We start from the raw sequence: 15990 nt of genomic DNA, 5'->3' as shown, positions 1-15990 counted from the left end.
GAAAAGAAAATGTACATTCCCTTTAGAGGTATTAATTATGAATTCTTCAGTGTGTTTACGCTTCAGATCATTAAATCTCTTTCATAGGTTTCATCGGGGAGAGCCAAAGGAATGTATTCACTTTAGACTGGGGGAGAAGTAAAAGAAAGAAGTAAGAGTACCAGAAGACCAATTCTGTCAGCTTCAGAGAGGGGCCATCCGCCAGGCTAGGCTCCACAATTTCTTTTTTTTTTTTAATTTTTAATTTGTTACCATTTTTAAGTAGTATTTTATTTTTTCCCAAATACAGGTCAAGAAAATTTTAGCATTCATTTTTTACATGATTTTACATGATTTCCAAATTTTTCACTCTCCCAGTCTTCCTCCCTCCCCCACTTCTGAAAATGGTAGGCAATTGGATATAGTTTATACATGTGTTATCATGTAAAGCATTTCTGTATTAGTCACAGTTGTGAAAGAAGAAATAGATCAAAAGAAAAAAAAACATGAAAAAGAATAAAATAAGTAAAAAAAAATATGCTTCCATCTGCATTCAGAGTCCATCAGTTCTTTTTCTGGATGTGGACAACATTTTTCCTTGAGTCCTTTGTACTTGTCTTGGATCATTGCGTTGATGAGAAGAACTGAGTCATTCATAGGTGATCATCACAGGATGTTGTCGATACCATGCACAGTGTTTTCCTGGTTCTGCTCATTTCACTTTGTCATCAGTATATAAAAGTATGTCCAGGTTTTTTTTTCCTGAAATCTGCCTGTTCATCATTTCTTATACCACAATAGTATTTCACTGCATTCATATACCACAGCTTGTTCAGCCATCCCTCAAGTGATGGACATTCCCTCAATTTCTGTCCCCAGAACAGCTGACATGAAGGTCTGCATCAGAAGTCCAGGACAAATTGGACATGCTGAAGAAAGGCAGCCTCTGGGGACCACTTGAACAAGACCCTCCATCTTCTGACGGAGCATTTTCACTGGCTCTCCCCCATGCCTAGAATGCCCTTCCTTCTCATCTCCACCTCCTAGCTTCCTTCAAGTACCAGCTAAAGTCTCATCTTCTGCAAGAAGCTTTTCCCAGTCCCTCTTAATTTCAGCATCTTCCCTCTGTTGACTATTTCCTATTTAACTGGCATACACAGTTGTTTGTACATAGTGGTTTGCAAGGTGTCTCATTAAACTTGGAGTTCCTTGAGAGCACAGAATGTCTTTTACCTTTCTTTGTATACCTAGTGCTTAGCCAAGTGCATGGCACAGAGGAGGTGCTTAAAAAATGTTTGTTGATTGACTGAACTGATTTGCCAATGCAGTGGAGCCCCAGAGCACATCCTATATTTATAATAACCCCAGGAGGGAGACATTATTATCTATATTTTATGATAATAGTAATAAAATAATTAACATTTATATAGTACCTTGAGATTTGCAAAACCCTTTACATATGTTATCTCATTTGAACCTCATAAAGCCTCTGTGAGGTAAGTGCTATTATTATCTCAATTTTACAGATGAGGAAACTGAGGTTAAATGGCTTAAATGCAAGAGGTTAAATGACTTGCCCAGGGTCACACAGTAGATGTCAAAGGTAGAATCTGAATCTCACTCTCTTTGGACTCCCTGTCCAACACTTTTCCCACCATAATAGGTTGCCAAGGAAAGGGGACTATTTAATAGTAGAAAGGAGAGATAGCATTTGAAACTAAGGAAGTACTGAGCTAGTTTGCTATTTTATACAATTTTCACAGGGTATGAGTGCTGCAGAAATGCTGTATATGGAGATAGATATAAAGAAAGATGTTATTAGAATGGAAGATCACCATTAAGTGATCACCATTAGGCATTAGGCCACTGTCTCACATACATAGAAAAGAAAAGACAGGACCTCTGACTTCATATGGTATTTACAAGACCAACCAATTTAAATCTGGAAAGGACCTTAGAGATCATTTCCAGCCCTCCATTTCAGAAATGAGGAAACTGAACCTCATAGAGGTGAGTGGATGTACCCAGAGGATACATACAAAGTAGTAGAGAGAGGATTTCAACCTCTGACTCCAAATCTAGTACTATTTCTATGGTATCCTATGTGTACAACTCACCTGCCACCTATTTTCATTGTTAGTTATCTTCTTCTATCTCTTACTTCCTCAACTAGAGCCCTGGAGGGTAGCTTCCATGCCTTCTCCCTTTCTTAGATGCTCCAGAGAGTTCCTATTTTACTCCAGTAGTCTCTCTTTTAGAGAAGAGAATAGGAGCTCAGAGAATATTGTAGAATGAAAGAAAGAGAGAAAGGAGGAAAAGAAAACAAAAGCAAATTCTCATGATGTGACTTATCAATAAAAAGTTTCAAGAAGAAGGGGCAGAAAAGTGTTAGGCATAAGGGACACACAGAGATAATATTTATTCTACCCTATAATTTACCAGCTTTCCCACAAGTCCTAGTAAACAGAGAGGTGGGTACTAAGTTCAGCTGTAGATTAATCTGTGGATTGAGTACACAGACAGTAGTCTGACCCTAATCAGATTGACCTGGGCAGAGGTGCCTCAGCATGTCCTGCTAAATCCAGTCTTCTCCTTCATCGTTTGGAATCATACAGAGGTAGGGAACAGAACAAGAGTTCTTCACCTGGGGTTTATGGACCAAATTTCAGAGTGTTTGTGAACTTGGAGGGGAAAAATTACATCTTTGTTTTCACTAATCTTATCTGAAATTTAGCATTTCTTTCAATTATTTAAAAACACCATTCTGAGAAGGGCTCTATCAGCTTCATCCAACTGCCAAAAGGGTCCACGACAGAACAAAAGATCAAGGTGACCTAGAGCAGAGGATAGGCTCTCTTGCTGTCTTTTCTTTTCTGTTTAGATCTTGTTCAAATGGAAGGTTGACCTGACTCCTTAACTGGGATCAGAATGAGGGAGTCCCAAGAATCTTCTCTTCCCTAGGTAGATCTCTCTGCGACAGGCAGTTCTCATCCAGGAGCCTTATTTGGGTGACCTTTCCTAATTATGCCTCCATTTGGAAGATGAGGTTAGTTCTGTCCTGGCAAAGGGAAAGGGACATCCAAATCATTTTGACTGAGTCATTGGAGGTGGTTCTCCTTGACATTTCCCAGGTCTGGGGTTTTAATGATGGCTCAGCGGCACCTGCTCAGTCTTTTGCTCCTAGAGTGGGCACTGATTGGATCCTACTCAGATTCACTGGAATTCGAAGAGCAGTCAACGATGCACTCAACCACTCTTTGTAATGGTCCTTGGACTACTGGATGGCCTGGGAGAGATGGACGAGATGGGAGAGATGGAGCCAAGGGAGAAAAGGGAGACCCAGGTATGTATAAAGCAACATTTCCTAGGTCAGAGCAAAAGTGTAAGATCAAAGTATTAGTCACTGAAAGGATCTTATGGAACATATCTCCAACCTTCTCAGTTTATATATAAGAAAACTGAAGCCTAAATGAGGGGAATGATTTTTACACAACACACTACAAACTGTTAGTAGAACCAGAACTAGAACCCAGGCTTCCAGACTCCTTTGTTAAATGCCTTTCCCATCACATCATGTTGCATCTTTACAACATATTTTCCCTGAAGGACTTTCAATACAAGGTCTCAATCTTTCCAGGAAACCTATTGACTTGTGGTTGTTCAGTCATGTCCTACTCTTAGTGACCCCAATTAGGGTTTTCTTGTCAAAGATACAGGAATGGTTCACCATTTTCTTCTCCAATTCATTTTACAGATGAGGAAGTTGAGGTAAATAGGGTTAAGTGACTTGCCCAGGGTCACACAGCCAGTAAGTGTCTGAGGCTGGATTTGAATTCAGGAAAATGAGTCTTCCTGACTCCAGGCCAGGTACTCTATCCAGCGGGCCACTTAGCTGCTCTCTGGATTTCTGGGACTTAACGATTCTGGTGACATATTCTCCGAATAGTAGTCGGCTCAGTGGTCAAGGTTTCAATGATCTTTTCTGGAATCTTCCAATATTTCTCTTTTAAAGAAACCTTATGAAACATTCCATTGGATGTTAAGGTTAATAGGCCTCTCAGGATCTCCATTTTATGGAATCACTGGATTCCCATGCCCTTAGAAGGACCCTAAGCAGCAAGTTCAAGATGAAAGCAAGATCAAATGTTGAAGTGTAGATTTTTTTCCCTCACATTCATTAAAGGAAAAAGTAAATAAATACATAAATAAACCAAATTTATATTTTAGTTTTCATAGATAAAGGCCTATATAATGTGTATATATATATATATATATATATATATATATATAATTTATATGATAAAATAATTCATGTTGAATAGGTGAAGGGCTCAGAGGCCTCCAAGGAGATCCAGGGAGATTGGGGCCTCCCGGAAACCCAGGGCCACAAGGACCTCCAGGAATCAAGGGCATGAAAGGAGAACCAGGTGGTAAGAAGTTCTATGCCTTCTGTCTTAATGAGGTATGGGGGGAGGTGGGGAAGGGGCTATCTGTAGACCAAAGGGAGGTTGGAGAGAAAATAGGAAATAGTTCTCAAGTTTTTTGATTCTTCAGACCACTCTAATGGGATAACTTTATAAGCTAGGTGGAGGAAAGCCAGAATTGTCTCAAAATGAATACATAATGCCCAGAGAGGGGGCAGGGCTGTCCCTTGAGAAAAAGTTTCTTGGAATGGGATGGGGGAGCCGCTGAATGCCAAGTGTCTTTTTTGTTGGTTCAGCCAAGGTAGTCAGTAGCTCCCATGCCAAAGTACATTCTGGTGCCATTGTTCTACCTCTGAACCCCCAGGAGCAGCCAGCTGCTGCCCAGAAGTACCCTCAGAGAAATCAGGTCTAACCCCACCCATCCCCCTCCACATTCCCACTTTTGGGCTTGAAACCTTGATTGGTCTTTTTCCCACCAGGTTCAAAACAAAAGGAAATAAGTCTGTAGTAGGAATAATCTTAAATATATTAAGGAATTGCAGGAAGTCTCTCTAATTGGTTTACCCTTACCAAGCATGCAATGTAGGGGCAGGGAAGTATTTCCATGCCTTCACAGACAAATGATCTTATAGTAGATGACCATCTTTTAAAAAAAATAGCAGGTTAATATTACAAGGAAAATAAAAAGGAAAGAGGTAGATAAATAAGGCCTTCAAAATGCCAGCTGCTTCAACTGGCAACGGAGAAGGGGCAAAAAGTGTTTCTTTTCCCTGCCCACATGGCATCTGAGGGAAAAGTAGGAAAGTGAATGAACGATAAAGCAGTAAAATAGCAAATGTATCCTCACTGTAGGGAAGGAAGGGATAGAAAGTTTCTGCCAGGCTATGTTTCTGGAAAAGAGGGGGAAAACCCAGACTGGTTGGGTAACTGTAGCCTGAGCCCCGATATTATTGGTCAGTCAACAAGCCTCATCTGGAAACATAACGAAGCCATCGTTGTGTGGACTAATGTGTCATTTGCTCGTTCTATTAGGGTTCTTTTGACCTTGAGGACAGTGTGTCTATAGGAGACAAACTGTAAGAAATAACACACACACACACACACACACACACACACACACACACACACACACATTTCTTCCTTAAAGCAAGGGTGTCTGTTTACTGAACACAGAGGAGTCATCCAGATACTGATTACTGCAACAAAACATTGGTTCAAAGACAAACATGCGGTCGGACTGGAGAGCTGCATTGCATGGGAACAATAATAGCTATAATAGCTAACTTTTGTATAGCACTTACTATGTGCCAAGCACTGTGCTGAGTACTTTATAATTATTATCTCATTTGATCCTTGAAACAACTCTGGGCGGTAGGTGATATTATTATCCCCATTTTACAGATGAGGAAACCAAGGCAAATTGTGGTTAAGAGACTTGCCCAAGGTCACACAGTTAATAAACATCTGCAGGAGGATTTGAACTCACATCTTCTTGACTCCAGGGCTAGTTCTCTATCCTCTATGCCACTTAGCTGCCTCATTACTGATGCTACTTTGAAATTATTAGGGGGAGGGTAGAGGGAGGAGGAGAACTGCCTTCCTAACCCATTTGAATGCTAGTGGGATGGAGACACATATTCCTTTGGTCATGATCAATAAAATTTAATACACACACTGAGTAAATCCATAGTATATTATAGCAAGATGTTTTTGATGGACATTGTTTCAAGTTTAAATCACTGCTTTTCTTAGCCAAAATCCTAGAAAAATCTATTTACATCACTGCCTCCATTTTCTTCCCTTTCAGTCTTCAATCCTTTGAAATCCGACTTCTAACACCTTCATTTAACTGAAACTGTTCTCTCCACAGTTAGCAATAATCTTTTAATTGCCAAATCAGACAACCTCTTCTCAGTCCTCATCCTTCTTGAGCCCTTTACAGCATCTGACACTATTACTTACCCCTGCCTCCTGGACACTGTCTCCTCCCAGGATTTTCTCCTGGTTCTCTTATCTGTCTAAAAGTTTCTTTTTTGGCTAGATGATCACCCATATTATGCCCCTTAATTATGGTGTATCTCAAGGTTTTATCCTGGGCTACCTTATGTGGTGATTAAAAAGGTTCAAAAGACATAATTTCTGGGTAATTTAATAATTTTATTAATAATGCCAGCATTTTAATAAAAGGATGGTCATTTAGTTGTCCCTCTGGGACCAAAGACAATCATAGGTGGGATCACCATTTTATACCCTTTGGAAAGGTGTTCCCCAGGGTGAGAATCAACTTTGATTGGTTAACAATTAATGGGAGAATGAATTTTACAATGAACAAGAGGACCTGAACTTTGATTAAGTCATTTACTTCTTAAGTTAACCCTAACCTTGGGCAATCTATTCAAAGAATTTATGCCCCACCCAAGCCTGAGCAGAACAGAATAGCTACCCTACCTGGGTGAAGTGTAAACAAGAAAGTTAGTCCCATTTTATTAACAGCAATGTCCTTCAAGAGACTGAATTTTTAAAATCAGGACTTTAGAAAAAGTGGGGAACTCTGGATCTCCTCAAATCATTGGTTATTAAAAATCATTTCTCTCACTTCTTTTCTTTCTCTACATGCTCTCATTTGGTTACTAAATAATCTTCCATTATCTCTATATAGATGTCTCCCAGATCCCTAGCCTCAGTATTTCTCCAGATCTCTAATCTTGCATTGTCAACTGACTATCAGACATTTCTTTTTTTAAATTATTATCATTAATTTATTTTTAGTTTTCAACAATTACTTCTATATACTTTTGAGTTTTACATTTTTCTCACCCTCCTTCCCCAAGACAGTGTACAATCTGATATAGGCTCTGCATATACATTCCTATTAAACATATTTTCACATTAGTCATGTTGTAAAGAAGAATTAGAACCAATAGGAGGAACCACAAGAAAGAAGAAACAAAACTAAACAGAAGAAAAAAAAGAGCAAATAGTATGCTGCGATCTGCATTCGAACTCCATAGTTCTTTCTCTAGATGTGGATAGCATTTTCCATCATGAGACTTTTGGAGATGTCTTAGATCCTTGCATTGCTGAGAAGGGCTAAGTCTATCAAAGTTAGTCATTGTACAACGTGGCTGTTACTGTGTACAACATTCTCCTGGTTCTGCTCACTTCACTCAGCATCAGTCCATACAAATCTTTCCAGGTTTTTCTGAAGTTCACCTGCTCACCATTTCTGATAGTACAATAGTATTCCATTACATTCATATACCACAACTTGTTCAACCATTCCACAATTGATGCGCATCCCCTCAATTTCCCATTCTTTGCCACCACAGAAAGAGTTGCTATGCATATTTTTGTACATGTGGGTCCTTTTCCCATTTGTATGATCTCTTTGGGATATAGCTCTAGAAGTGGCTTTGCTGGATCAAAGGATACGCACATTTTTATAGCCCTTTGGCCATTGTTCCAAATGGCTCTTCAAAATGATTGGATCATTTCACAACTTCACCAACAATGCATTAATGTTCCAATTTTCCCACATCTTCTCCAATTATCATCTTCCTGTTTTGTCATGTTGGTCAATCTGATAGGTGTAATGTGGTACCTCAGAGTTGTTTCAATTTGCATTTCTCTACTCAATAGTGATTTAGAGCATTTTTTCATATGACTATACATGGCTTTAATTTCTTCATCTTAAAATTGCCTCTTCATATCCTTTCAGATACTGATACTGTAAAAATTCTTTCCCAGTTTTCTGCTTTCCTCCTAATCTTGGTTACATTGGCTTTGTTTGTGCAAAAACTTTTCAATTTGATATAATCAAAATTATCTATTTTGCATTTCATAATGTTCTCTATCTCCTGTTTGGTCATAAATTCTTCTGTTCCCCATAAATCTGACAGGTGAACTACTCCTGACTCTCCCAGTTTGCTTATAGTATCAGCCTTTGTATCTAAATCATGAACCCATTTTGATATTATTTTGGTATATGGTGTAATATTTTGGTCTATGCCTAGTTTCTGCCATACTCTTTTCCAGTTTTCCTAGCAGTTTTTGTCAAATAGTGAGATCTTATTCCAGAAGCTGGGGTCTTTGGGTTTATCAAATAGTAGATTACTATAGTCATTGAGTATTGTGTCTTACATACCTAACCTATTCCACTGATCCACCACTCTATTTCTTAGCCAGTCCAAGTAATTTTGATGATTGCTGCTTTATAATACAATTTAAGATCTGGTATGGCTAGGCCACCTTCCCTAGCATTTCTTTTCACTAGTTCCCTTGATATTCTAGACCTTTTGTTATTCCAAATGAACTTTGTTATTATTTTTTCTAGTTCTATAAAAGAATTTTTGGTACTTTGATTGGTATGGCACTGAATAAACAAATTAGCTTAAGTGGAATTGCCATTTTTATTGTATTAGCTCAGCCTACCCATGAGCAACTGATGTTTATCCAATTATTTAGATCTGACTTTGTTTGTGTGAAAAGTGTTTTGTCATTGTGTTCATATAGTTCCTGTGTTTGTTTCAGGAGGTAGACTCCTAAATATTTAATAATGTCTACAGTAACTTTAAATGGAATTTCTATTTCTATCTCTTGCTGTTGGGCTTTGTTGGTAATATATAGAAATGCCGATGATTTATGTAGGTTTATTTTATGGCCTGCAACTTCGCTAAAGTTGTTTATTATTTCAAGCAGTTTTTTACTTGATTTTCTAGGATTCTAGGATTTTTCTAGGATTCTCTAAGTATATCATCATATCATCTGCAAAGAGTGATAGTTTTGTTTCTTCTTTGCCTATTCTAATACCTTCAATTTCTTTTTCTCCTTTTATTGCTAAAGCTAATGTTTCCAGTACCATTTTGAATAACAGTGGTGATAATGGACATCCTTGTTTTACCCCTGATCTTATTAGAAATGCTTCTAGCTTATCCCCATTACATATAATGTTTGCTGAAGATTTTAGGTAGATGCTACTTATCATTTTAAGGAAGACTCCATTTATTCCTATGCTCTCTAGTGTTTGTAATAGGCATGGGTATTGTATTTTGTCAAAAGCCTTTTCTGCATCTATTGAGATGATCATGTGGTTTCTGTCAGTTTTGTTGTTGATATGATCAATTATGCTGACTATCAGACATTTCAAACCAGATATCCCAGAGATATCTCAAACCCAGTTAAAAAATGTCATCATTATTTTCCACATCTTCATCGTCCTCATAGATAGTACTTACATAATACTTTAAGGCTTGCAAAGCACTTTATATATGTTAATCCATTTAATATTCACAACAACCCTGTGAGATAGGTACTACTATTATCTCCATTTTACAGATAAAATAAGAGAGGTCAAACAATTTGTCCAGGGTCATATAGCTAGAAGTGTGAGGCAGGTTTTGAATTCAAGCCTTCTGAACTCCAGACCCCACACTCTATCCACTATCATCCCCTCCTCCAAAAAAAATCCTAATCCTCTCTTATTTTTGCCAGAAGCACGATCATCTTTCAGATCTTCCCTGTTTTCAACATTAATGTTTTCCTCAACCTATCTCTCTCTCTCTCTCTCTTTCTCTCTTTCCCTCCCTCCTTCCACATATACAAACAATTCTCATATCTTTCCAGTACTACTTCCAGAGCATCCCTCTCTCATCCAAATCCTTCTCATTACTCACACAGCTACCATCCTATTTCAGGCCCTCATCCCTTCTACCCTGAACTATTTAATAGTCTCCTAATTGATGTCAAGTCTCTCCTCTCTTCAATGCATCCTCCACACAACTATCAATGTGATTTTCCTAAACCACATATCACTCTCTCAATTCAATGAACTCTAGTATTTCCCTGCTGCCTCAATGATCAAATATAAACTCCTCAGTCTGGAATTTAAAGCCCTTCATGATCTGACCCTAGCTTTTCTTTCAAGCCTTATACATACCACTTCCCTTTATGCACTCCCTACACTGGCTTTCTTCTTGTTCCTCACACACAACCCTTTAGCTCCCGTCTCTAAGCCTTTGCTCTCCTCCATGCAGGAAATGTGCTCTCTTTTTGCAGCTACTTTACAAGCCTTAGTTTTCTTCAGAAATCAGCTCAAACAAGACATTCTACAAGAAGACTTCCCTAATATCTTCAGCTCCTAGCACCATTCCTCCCAAAATTACTTTTCATTTATTTAGTCCACATTACACATATTTCCCTGTGTATAAGAGCTGATTAATAAATACTTGTTGTTAGATTGATTGGATATGCATGAAAGTTGTATGTATGACTTGTTGGCTTGAGCTGGCTCTTTGCCTTGTCAGTGGTTCCAAAGAAAGATTTTTCTCCTTCCCAGAAAGCCATTCTTCTGTAACTGATGAGCAACTGATCTCAGATTTACAAACTCGCCTCCTGAAGCTGACAGCTGGTAAGTCTGTGGGTTCTCCCAATAGAACAGGCTTCTAGAACAGGCCATTTGGGGGCCAAGAGGGTTGCTCTTCTCAGGCTGAGGATGGAAAGAGGGGGTCAATCACCTGTCCTTTGGTTCTTGGATTTGGGTCTTCACTGAGAGAAGAAAGATAAGGGAGGAGAATGGAGACAAAAGTGCAGAAAATGAAGTGACTCTTGCTCTTAATGATGTTTCATTTTGATTAAGGTTTTTTTGATTAACGGTTTTTTCTTTTTAGAAAACTCTTTTGGGCAAAGGGCAGAAAATTACTTCTTTTGAAAAAGGCTTACCCAGATCAAACCAACTGTTAAATATTCCTTTTAATCTCCCAGATAATGGGAGGTACTAAAAGGCCTACTGATTTTTCTTGGACTATTACTTGGCCTCCCTGACTCCAGTCTCTCCCCTCTCCATGCTATCACCCACCCAACTGACAAATTTATGTTCCTAGAGCAAAGTTCTGATGCTCTCTTACTTGGAAAGCATCAGTAAATAAAACTCCTCTTTGATATTTAAGGTCCTTCATAACCAGGCTTTACTCTCTTTTTCTAAGCAGATTTCAACATTATTTTCCACACAGTACCCTCTCATCCCATGCACTCTCCATTCCAGTTAACTTGGTTTATTTGATGTCTCTCAACCCCAGCACTGATCTCCTGTATCTATGCCTTTTCACAGGCTCTATCCCTCCCACTCAACCCAGCCCCAAATGTTCTCCCTCTTCTCTTCTTCCATTTGGAGACTAGCTGCCTTCAAGGCTCAACTCCAATAAGAGGTTCTTCCTGACTCCCCCAAAATTACATTGTATTTATCATGTATATTTTATATCTATGTGTAGGATATTTTTCCCCTCCTTCCAGCCAAGTAGAATGTAGCTCCTAGAGAACATGAATGCTTTCATTTTCATCTTTGTATTCCCAGGGCATTAGAATAGCCTAGAACATGAATGGCTTAATACTTGTTAAACCGAACAAATATTTATTATACTATTTATTAAGCTATTTACTAAATACTAAATACTATTTATTAAGCTCCTGGCACCATATTTGGTGCTCAGAACATAAAAAGAAATATGAAATGCCTCTGCCTTCAAGGAGCTTACACTCTAATGGAAGGATGTGGCATGTACAGAGATAAGCATATACAAAGTGTCCTCAAAGTAATTTCAATAGGAAGAAACTATTAACAACAGGGTAAATTAAGAAAAGGCTCGTTGAGTAGGTAGCACCTGAATGTGCTTTGAAAGGGAGCTAGAGATTCTAATAGGAAAAGGTGCTATGGAAGCATAGCTCAGACAGGAATGTGGGGCCACCATCTGTGCAAAGGAATGTCACCTGTGAAGAACAGTTTGGACTGGAAAGCACACGGACGAGAACAATATGAAATAAGACTATAATAGCAGCAATAGTCATAACAAAAATAACAGCCACAATGAGGAGGTCAATAACATAACTTTAAAGTTTGCTAAGCTCTTTATATGTTTCATTTGAGCCTCACATTCATCCTCTGGCATTAATAGTTAGCACGTATAGTGTTTTGAGGTTTGTAAAGGACGTTACAAAGATTATCTCAATTTATCCTCACAACAGTTCGAGGAGGTAGGGACTATTATTAGCTCCATTTTATAGATAAAGAAACTGAGGCAGATAGCAAGTAAGTGATTTGCCCGGGATCACCCAGCTAGTAAGTACCTGAGGTTGGATTCACACTCAAGTTTTCTGAACTCTAGGTACTTCCAGCAATCCTAGTTGCCATCTAGCTGCCCATTGTTACCTACATTTTACAGAAGAGGAAACTGAGGCCCAGTGAACTTAGGTAATGTCCAAGATCACACAATTCATAATAGTCACATAGCTAATAAATGTCAGAGGTAGTACTTGAATGCACGTTTTCCTAGTAGATTCTTTTAAATGCCAAGCAGAGGATTTCATTTATTTATATGAAATGGAACACACAGAGACAGAAACAGAAAGAGTGAGGAAATAAAGTGGTAGAGATAGGGCGAGAAAAACAGGGTAAGAAAGAGACTTCCATAAAGAGAAATATTCAGACATGCTCACACAAACAGAGAAATAAACACAGAAAAAGTAGGACAAAAGGAAAGCTGCCCTGAATCTGTTGCCTCTAATCTTCAGCTCTCGAGTTATACGGAATTGTGATTCAAGTGGGAGAAAAGTTTTTTGCCACCAGTGGCCTAGCTTCTGATTTCCTCACAATTAATATGACTTGCCACGAGATAGGAGGCACTATTGCTACTCCAAGGAATGAAGAGGAGAATGCTGCCATGCTGAAGCTTGTGGAAAAGCACAACACATATGCCTTTCTTGGCCTAAAAGAGGGAAAAACACCAGGGGAGTTCTATTACCTGGATGGATCCCCCGTGAACTACACCAACTGGTATGCAGGCATGCCAGATGGGCAAGGAAGTGAAAATTGCGTGGAAATGTACACAGATGGTACATGGAATGATAAATACTGCTCTAAGAGCCGCCTCACTATCTGTGAGTTCTGAGCCCCTATCAGAGCTGGCCCACTGGACAAAAGAATGAATGACTCACTGGTGAACCTGGGTGAATCATTTATCTCAAGTCTTGGTGGCCTAAAGGGGTTTAAATCTTCTACCTCTCAGGTGGGAGTCTATGAGCAAGAGGTTTTAATAAACCCTATTTGTAGCCCATAAAAGAAAATGAAAATCAATTCTGTTTCCCCTGCCAGTAATGCCCATCTCTCTGTACCTCTTTCCTCTCCCTAATCAAATCCTAACCCATCCTCCAAGGCCTAGCTAAAGTTCTGCCTTTTTCTCATGTGCCCACACATGACTCTGTCATGCTACAGTAATCTCCACTTTGGAGTCTATATAAGTTTGTACCACCCAAATTAATATTTACCACCTACTGCCTAGTAAAGTTACTTAATGTTTCCAGTGGGTATACCCACCTCCCCAACCTGAGTTTAAGCTTCTGAAGGGATAAGAATTTGTCTTCTCCTCCCTTAGATTCCATGGTACCTAGCAGAGGGCTGGGCAAACAGAAGACTCTCAGTAAAGGCTTATTAAATAATTGAACCAAGACAAATTAATTTTTACTGGTCTGCTTCACTCTAGGAAGTGAGTCCTGGGGCAATAGACCATTATTCCTGAACACTTTCACAAGATACCTGTGAGGGAAGGCTGAAGGTCACCAACTTGAGTACAATGCCCCATGTTTCACTCAATCAGCAATTTCCAAGCACATAGGTGTCAAGTATCTGCCACCCCCTCTGTAGCGCAGATCCATTCTCAATGCCTGCTCCTTCTACTTTTTTTTTCTGTAAACAAAATCTCTACTCAGGATGTGAGTTCCCTTTCCACACAGATTAACCTGCCAGAGAAGATGCAGACGTGTCTCATCTCTCTGACACTATGCCTCTGACACTTAATGCCTGTAATTAGCATAGATTCCTTCCTTAAGTTAATGGGAAATTTACAGGGGAAAACATGAATGGGTGAATGGAAGGGTTGTTAAAACAATAAATCAAAGAAGTTACAAACTTACAAATGTCCGAACAGCTGAGCTGGAACTTGCATAGAGCACAGTGCCAGGGCAAGATATTTCTAGAGTGTGGTTTCCCAGGCTCACTTCCCTACCACTAGCCCCTGCCATCTCCAGTCCTGCCCCAAAGGTCTTCTTTTCCAGTTGTATGATTCCTTCCCCTTGGGTCAAGAAATTTAGAGAGTTTACCAATTTTTCAGCTTTCTCCTTTCCTTGCTTCTATGAATTGCCTCCCCACACCACCCTGTTTCCCATTCAACCTCGTCCTAGGGTTTGCTTCCTCTCTGCTGCTCCACCACCCCATCCCTCCTGTCTCCTTCTCCTTTACCCCTACTAGTTGCCAGCCCTTCAGGACCACTGAAACCTGAACCACCCCTCCCACTGCCTGCTGTTTGCCCCAGGTGCAAAGATTGCCAATTCCAACACTGCAAAGAGCAAATACTTACAGTTGAATTTATTTGTCTATATCACTGAAAGAGATAAACAGAATGCAACTTTATTCAGAGCAAAATTTGAGAGATTCTATGGAACTTAAAATAAAATTTTTAAGAAATAAAAACTTGCTTCATCAAAATTACCCATCCAAACTTGGGCCCCAGCTACTCCTGTAATTTAGTTCTTCATAAGATTTTTTTAAAGACATAAATCTACCAAGTTACTTCTCTGCTTTTAAAGTTATTACTTAATAGTAAATAGGAGGGGAAAGGATGACAATTGTGAGCTTGCTACTTTACTGCTTTATATACATTTTAAGAAAAATAAGTATCTATAACTTGATGCTTAGCATCAGCCTTGAACCTTCAAATTTTGTCAGGAGTATAAAACACCCAGAAATCACTCAACCATCTTTCTCCCTCTCCCTCCTCACAAGTCCAAGTCAGATAGAAGAACTACTCTGCCTCCTTAAACTGGACAATATAGACAATGGCTTGGGAAATGGTGGATCTTTTTGAGGTTGAAATGAGAACATGGCTTGGGTGACCTATACTGAGATTGTTTACAGATTAATTTTGGTGGCACTCTCTGGTGAGTGTTCACCATGAAATCTACCATAGACAAATCCGTCAGCATCTTGTCAGGCCAAGGGATCTTTGAAAGGGCCTTACATAGAAGAACTGTGGTTTTGAGCCTTGCGTAACTGCTCACACTGACATGACTGACCTGAATTTCACAGACATGCTGTATACACACAGGCCCATGGGCCTGGCTTAGAATCAATGAACACGTTGCTTAGAAGAACCAAATAGAGAAACCAGAGGGTAGCATAAACCTTTCTTTGTAATGTTATGCAAGCTAGTTTCTTTAAATTCAGTTCAACTTAATAAACATTTCTATGTTTCATATTTTCTTTCTCCTATCTGTGACTTTAAATACAAATAATTACAAGTAGATGTTATATTTTTACTCTGAAAAAGAAATTGTCATCCTACTATCAATTGATGCACCTTGGTCCTTCCAGGTATTCTTAAATCCTGGTCCTTCTAGTCTTAAGAGCCTACTTTGTACCAGGTACTGTGCTGGGTACTAGAAAAATAAAGGAATAAAAATCCCCACCTTCAAGGGGCTTACGTTCTTCTGGAGGTGATGGGCTCAATGTATAATAGGTAAGTAAATACACAGAAAAAAGAAA

General features: G+C 39.1%; 1 protein-coding gene across 2 annotated transcripts; it reads left to right on the top strand.

Moving 5' to 3' along the window:
• Positions 1 to 2492: 2492 nt before the first annotated feature.
• Positions 2493 to 15707, top strand: LOC114042626 (pulmonary surfactant-associated protein A-like). Of its 2 annotated transcripts, XM_027861318.1 has the most exons (6): positions 2500 to 2596; positions 2941 to 3025; positions 3111 to 3322; positions 4302 to 4409; positions 10738 to 10809; positions 12966 to 15707. In XM_027861318.1, the coding sequence occupies exons 2-6, from the start codon at positions 3021 to 3023 to the stop codon at positions 13340 to 13342; spliced, it is 774 nt and encodes a 257-aa protein (XP_027717119.1). In that variant the 5' UTR covers positions 2500 to 2596; positions 2941 to 3020; the 3' UTR covers positions 13343 to 15707. The 2 variants fall into 2 exon arrangements, with proteins under 2 accessions (XP_027717127.1, XP_027717119.1); XM_027861326.1 differs by lacking the exon at positions 2941 to 3025 and having other exon boundaries at positions 2493 to 2596.
• The last annotated feature ends 283 nt before the right edge of the window (positions 15708 to 15990 follow it).

This window comes from Vombatus ursinus, unplaced genomic scaffold, assembly GCF_900497805.2.
Source record: "Vombatus ursinus unplaced genomic scaffold, bare-nosed wombat genome assembly UNPS02000749.1, whole genome shotgun sequence".
Taxonomy (NCBI): Eukaryota; Metazoa; Chordata; class Mammalia; order Diprotodontia; family Vombatidae; genus Vombatus; species Vombatus ursinus.
Note: the sequence above shows the minus strand (reverse complement) of the source record. Positions and strands in the feature narration are given on the sequence as shown.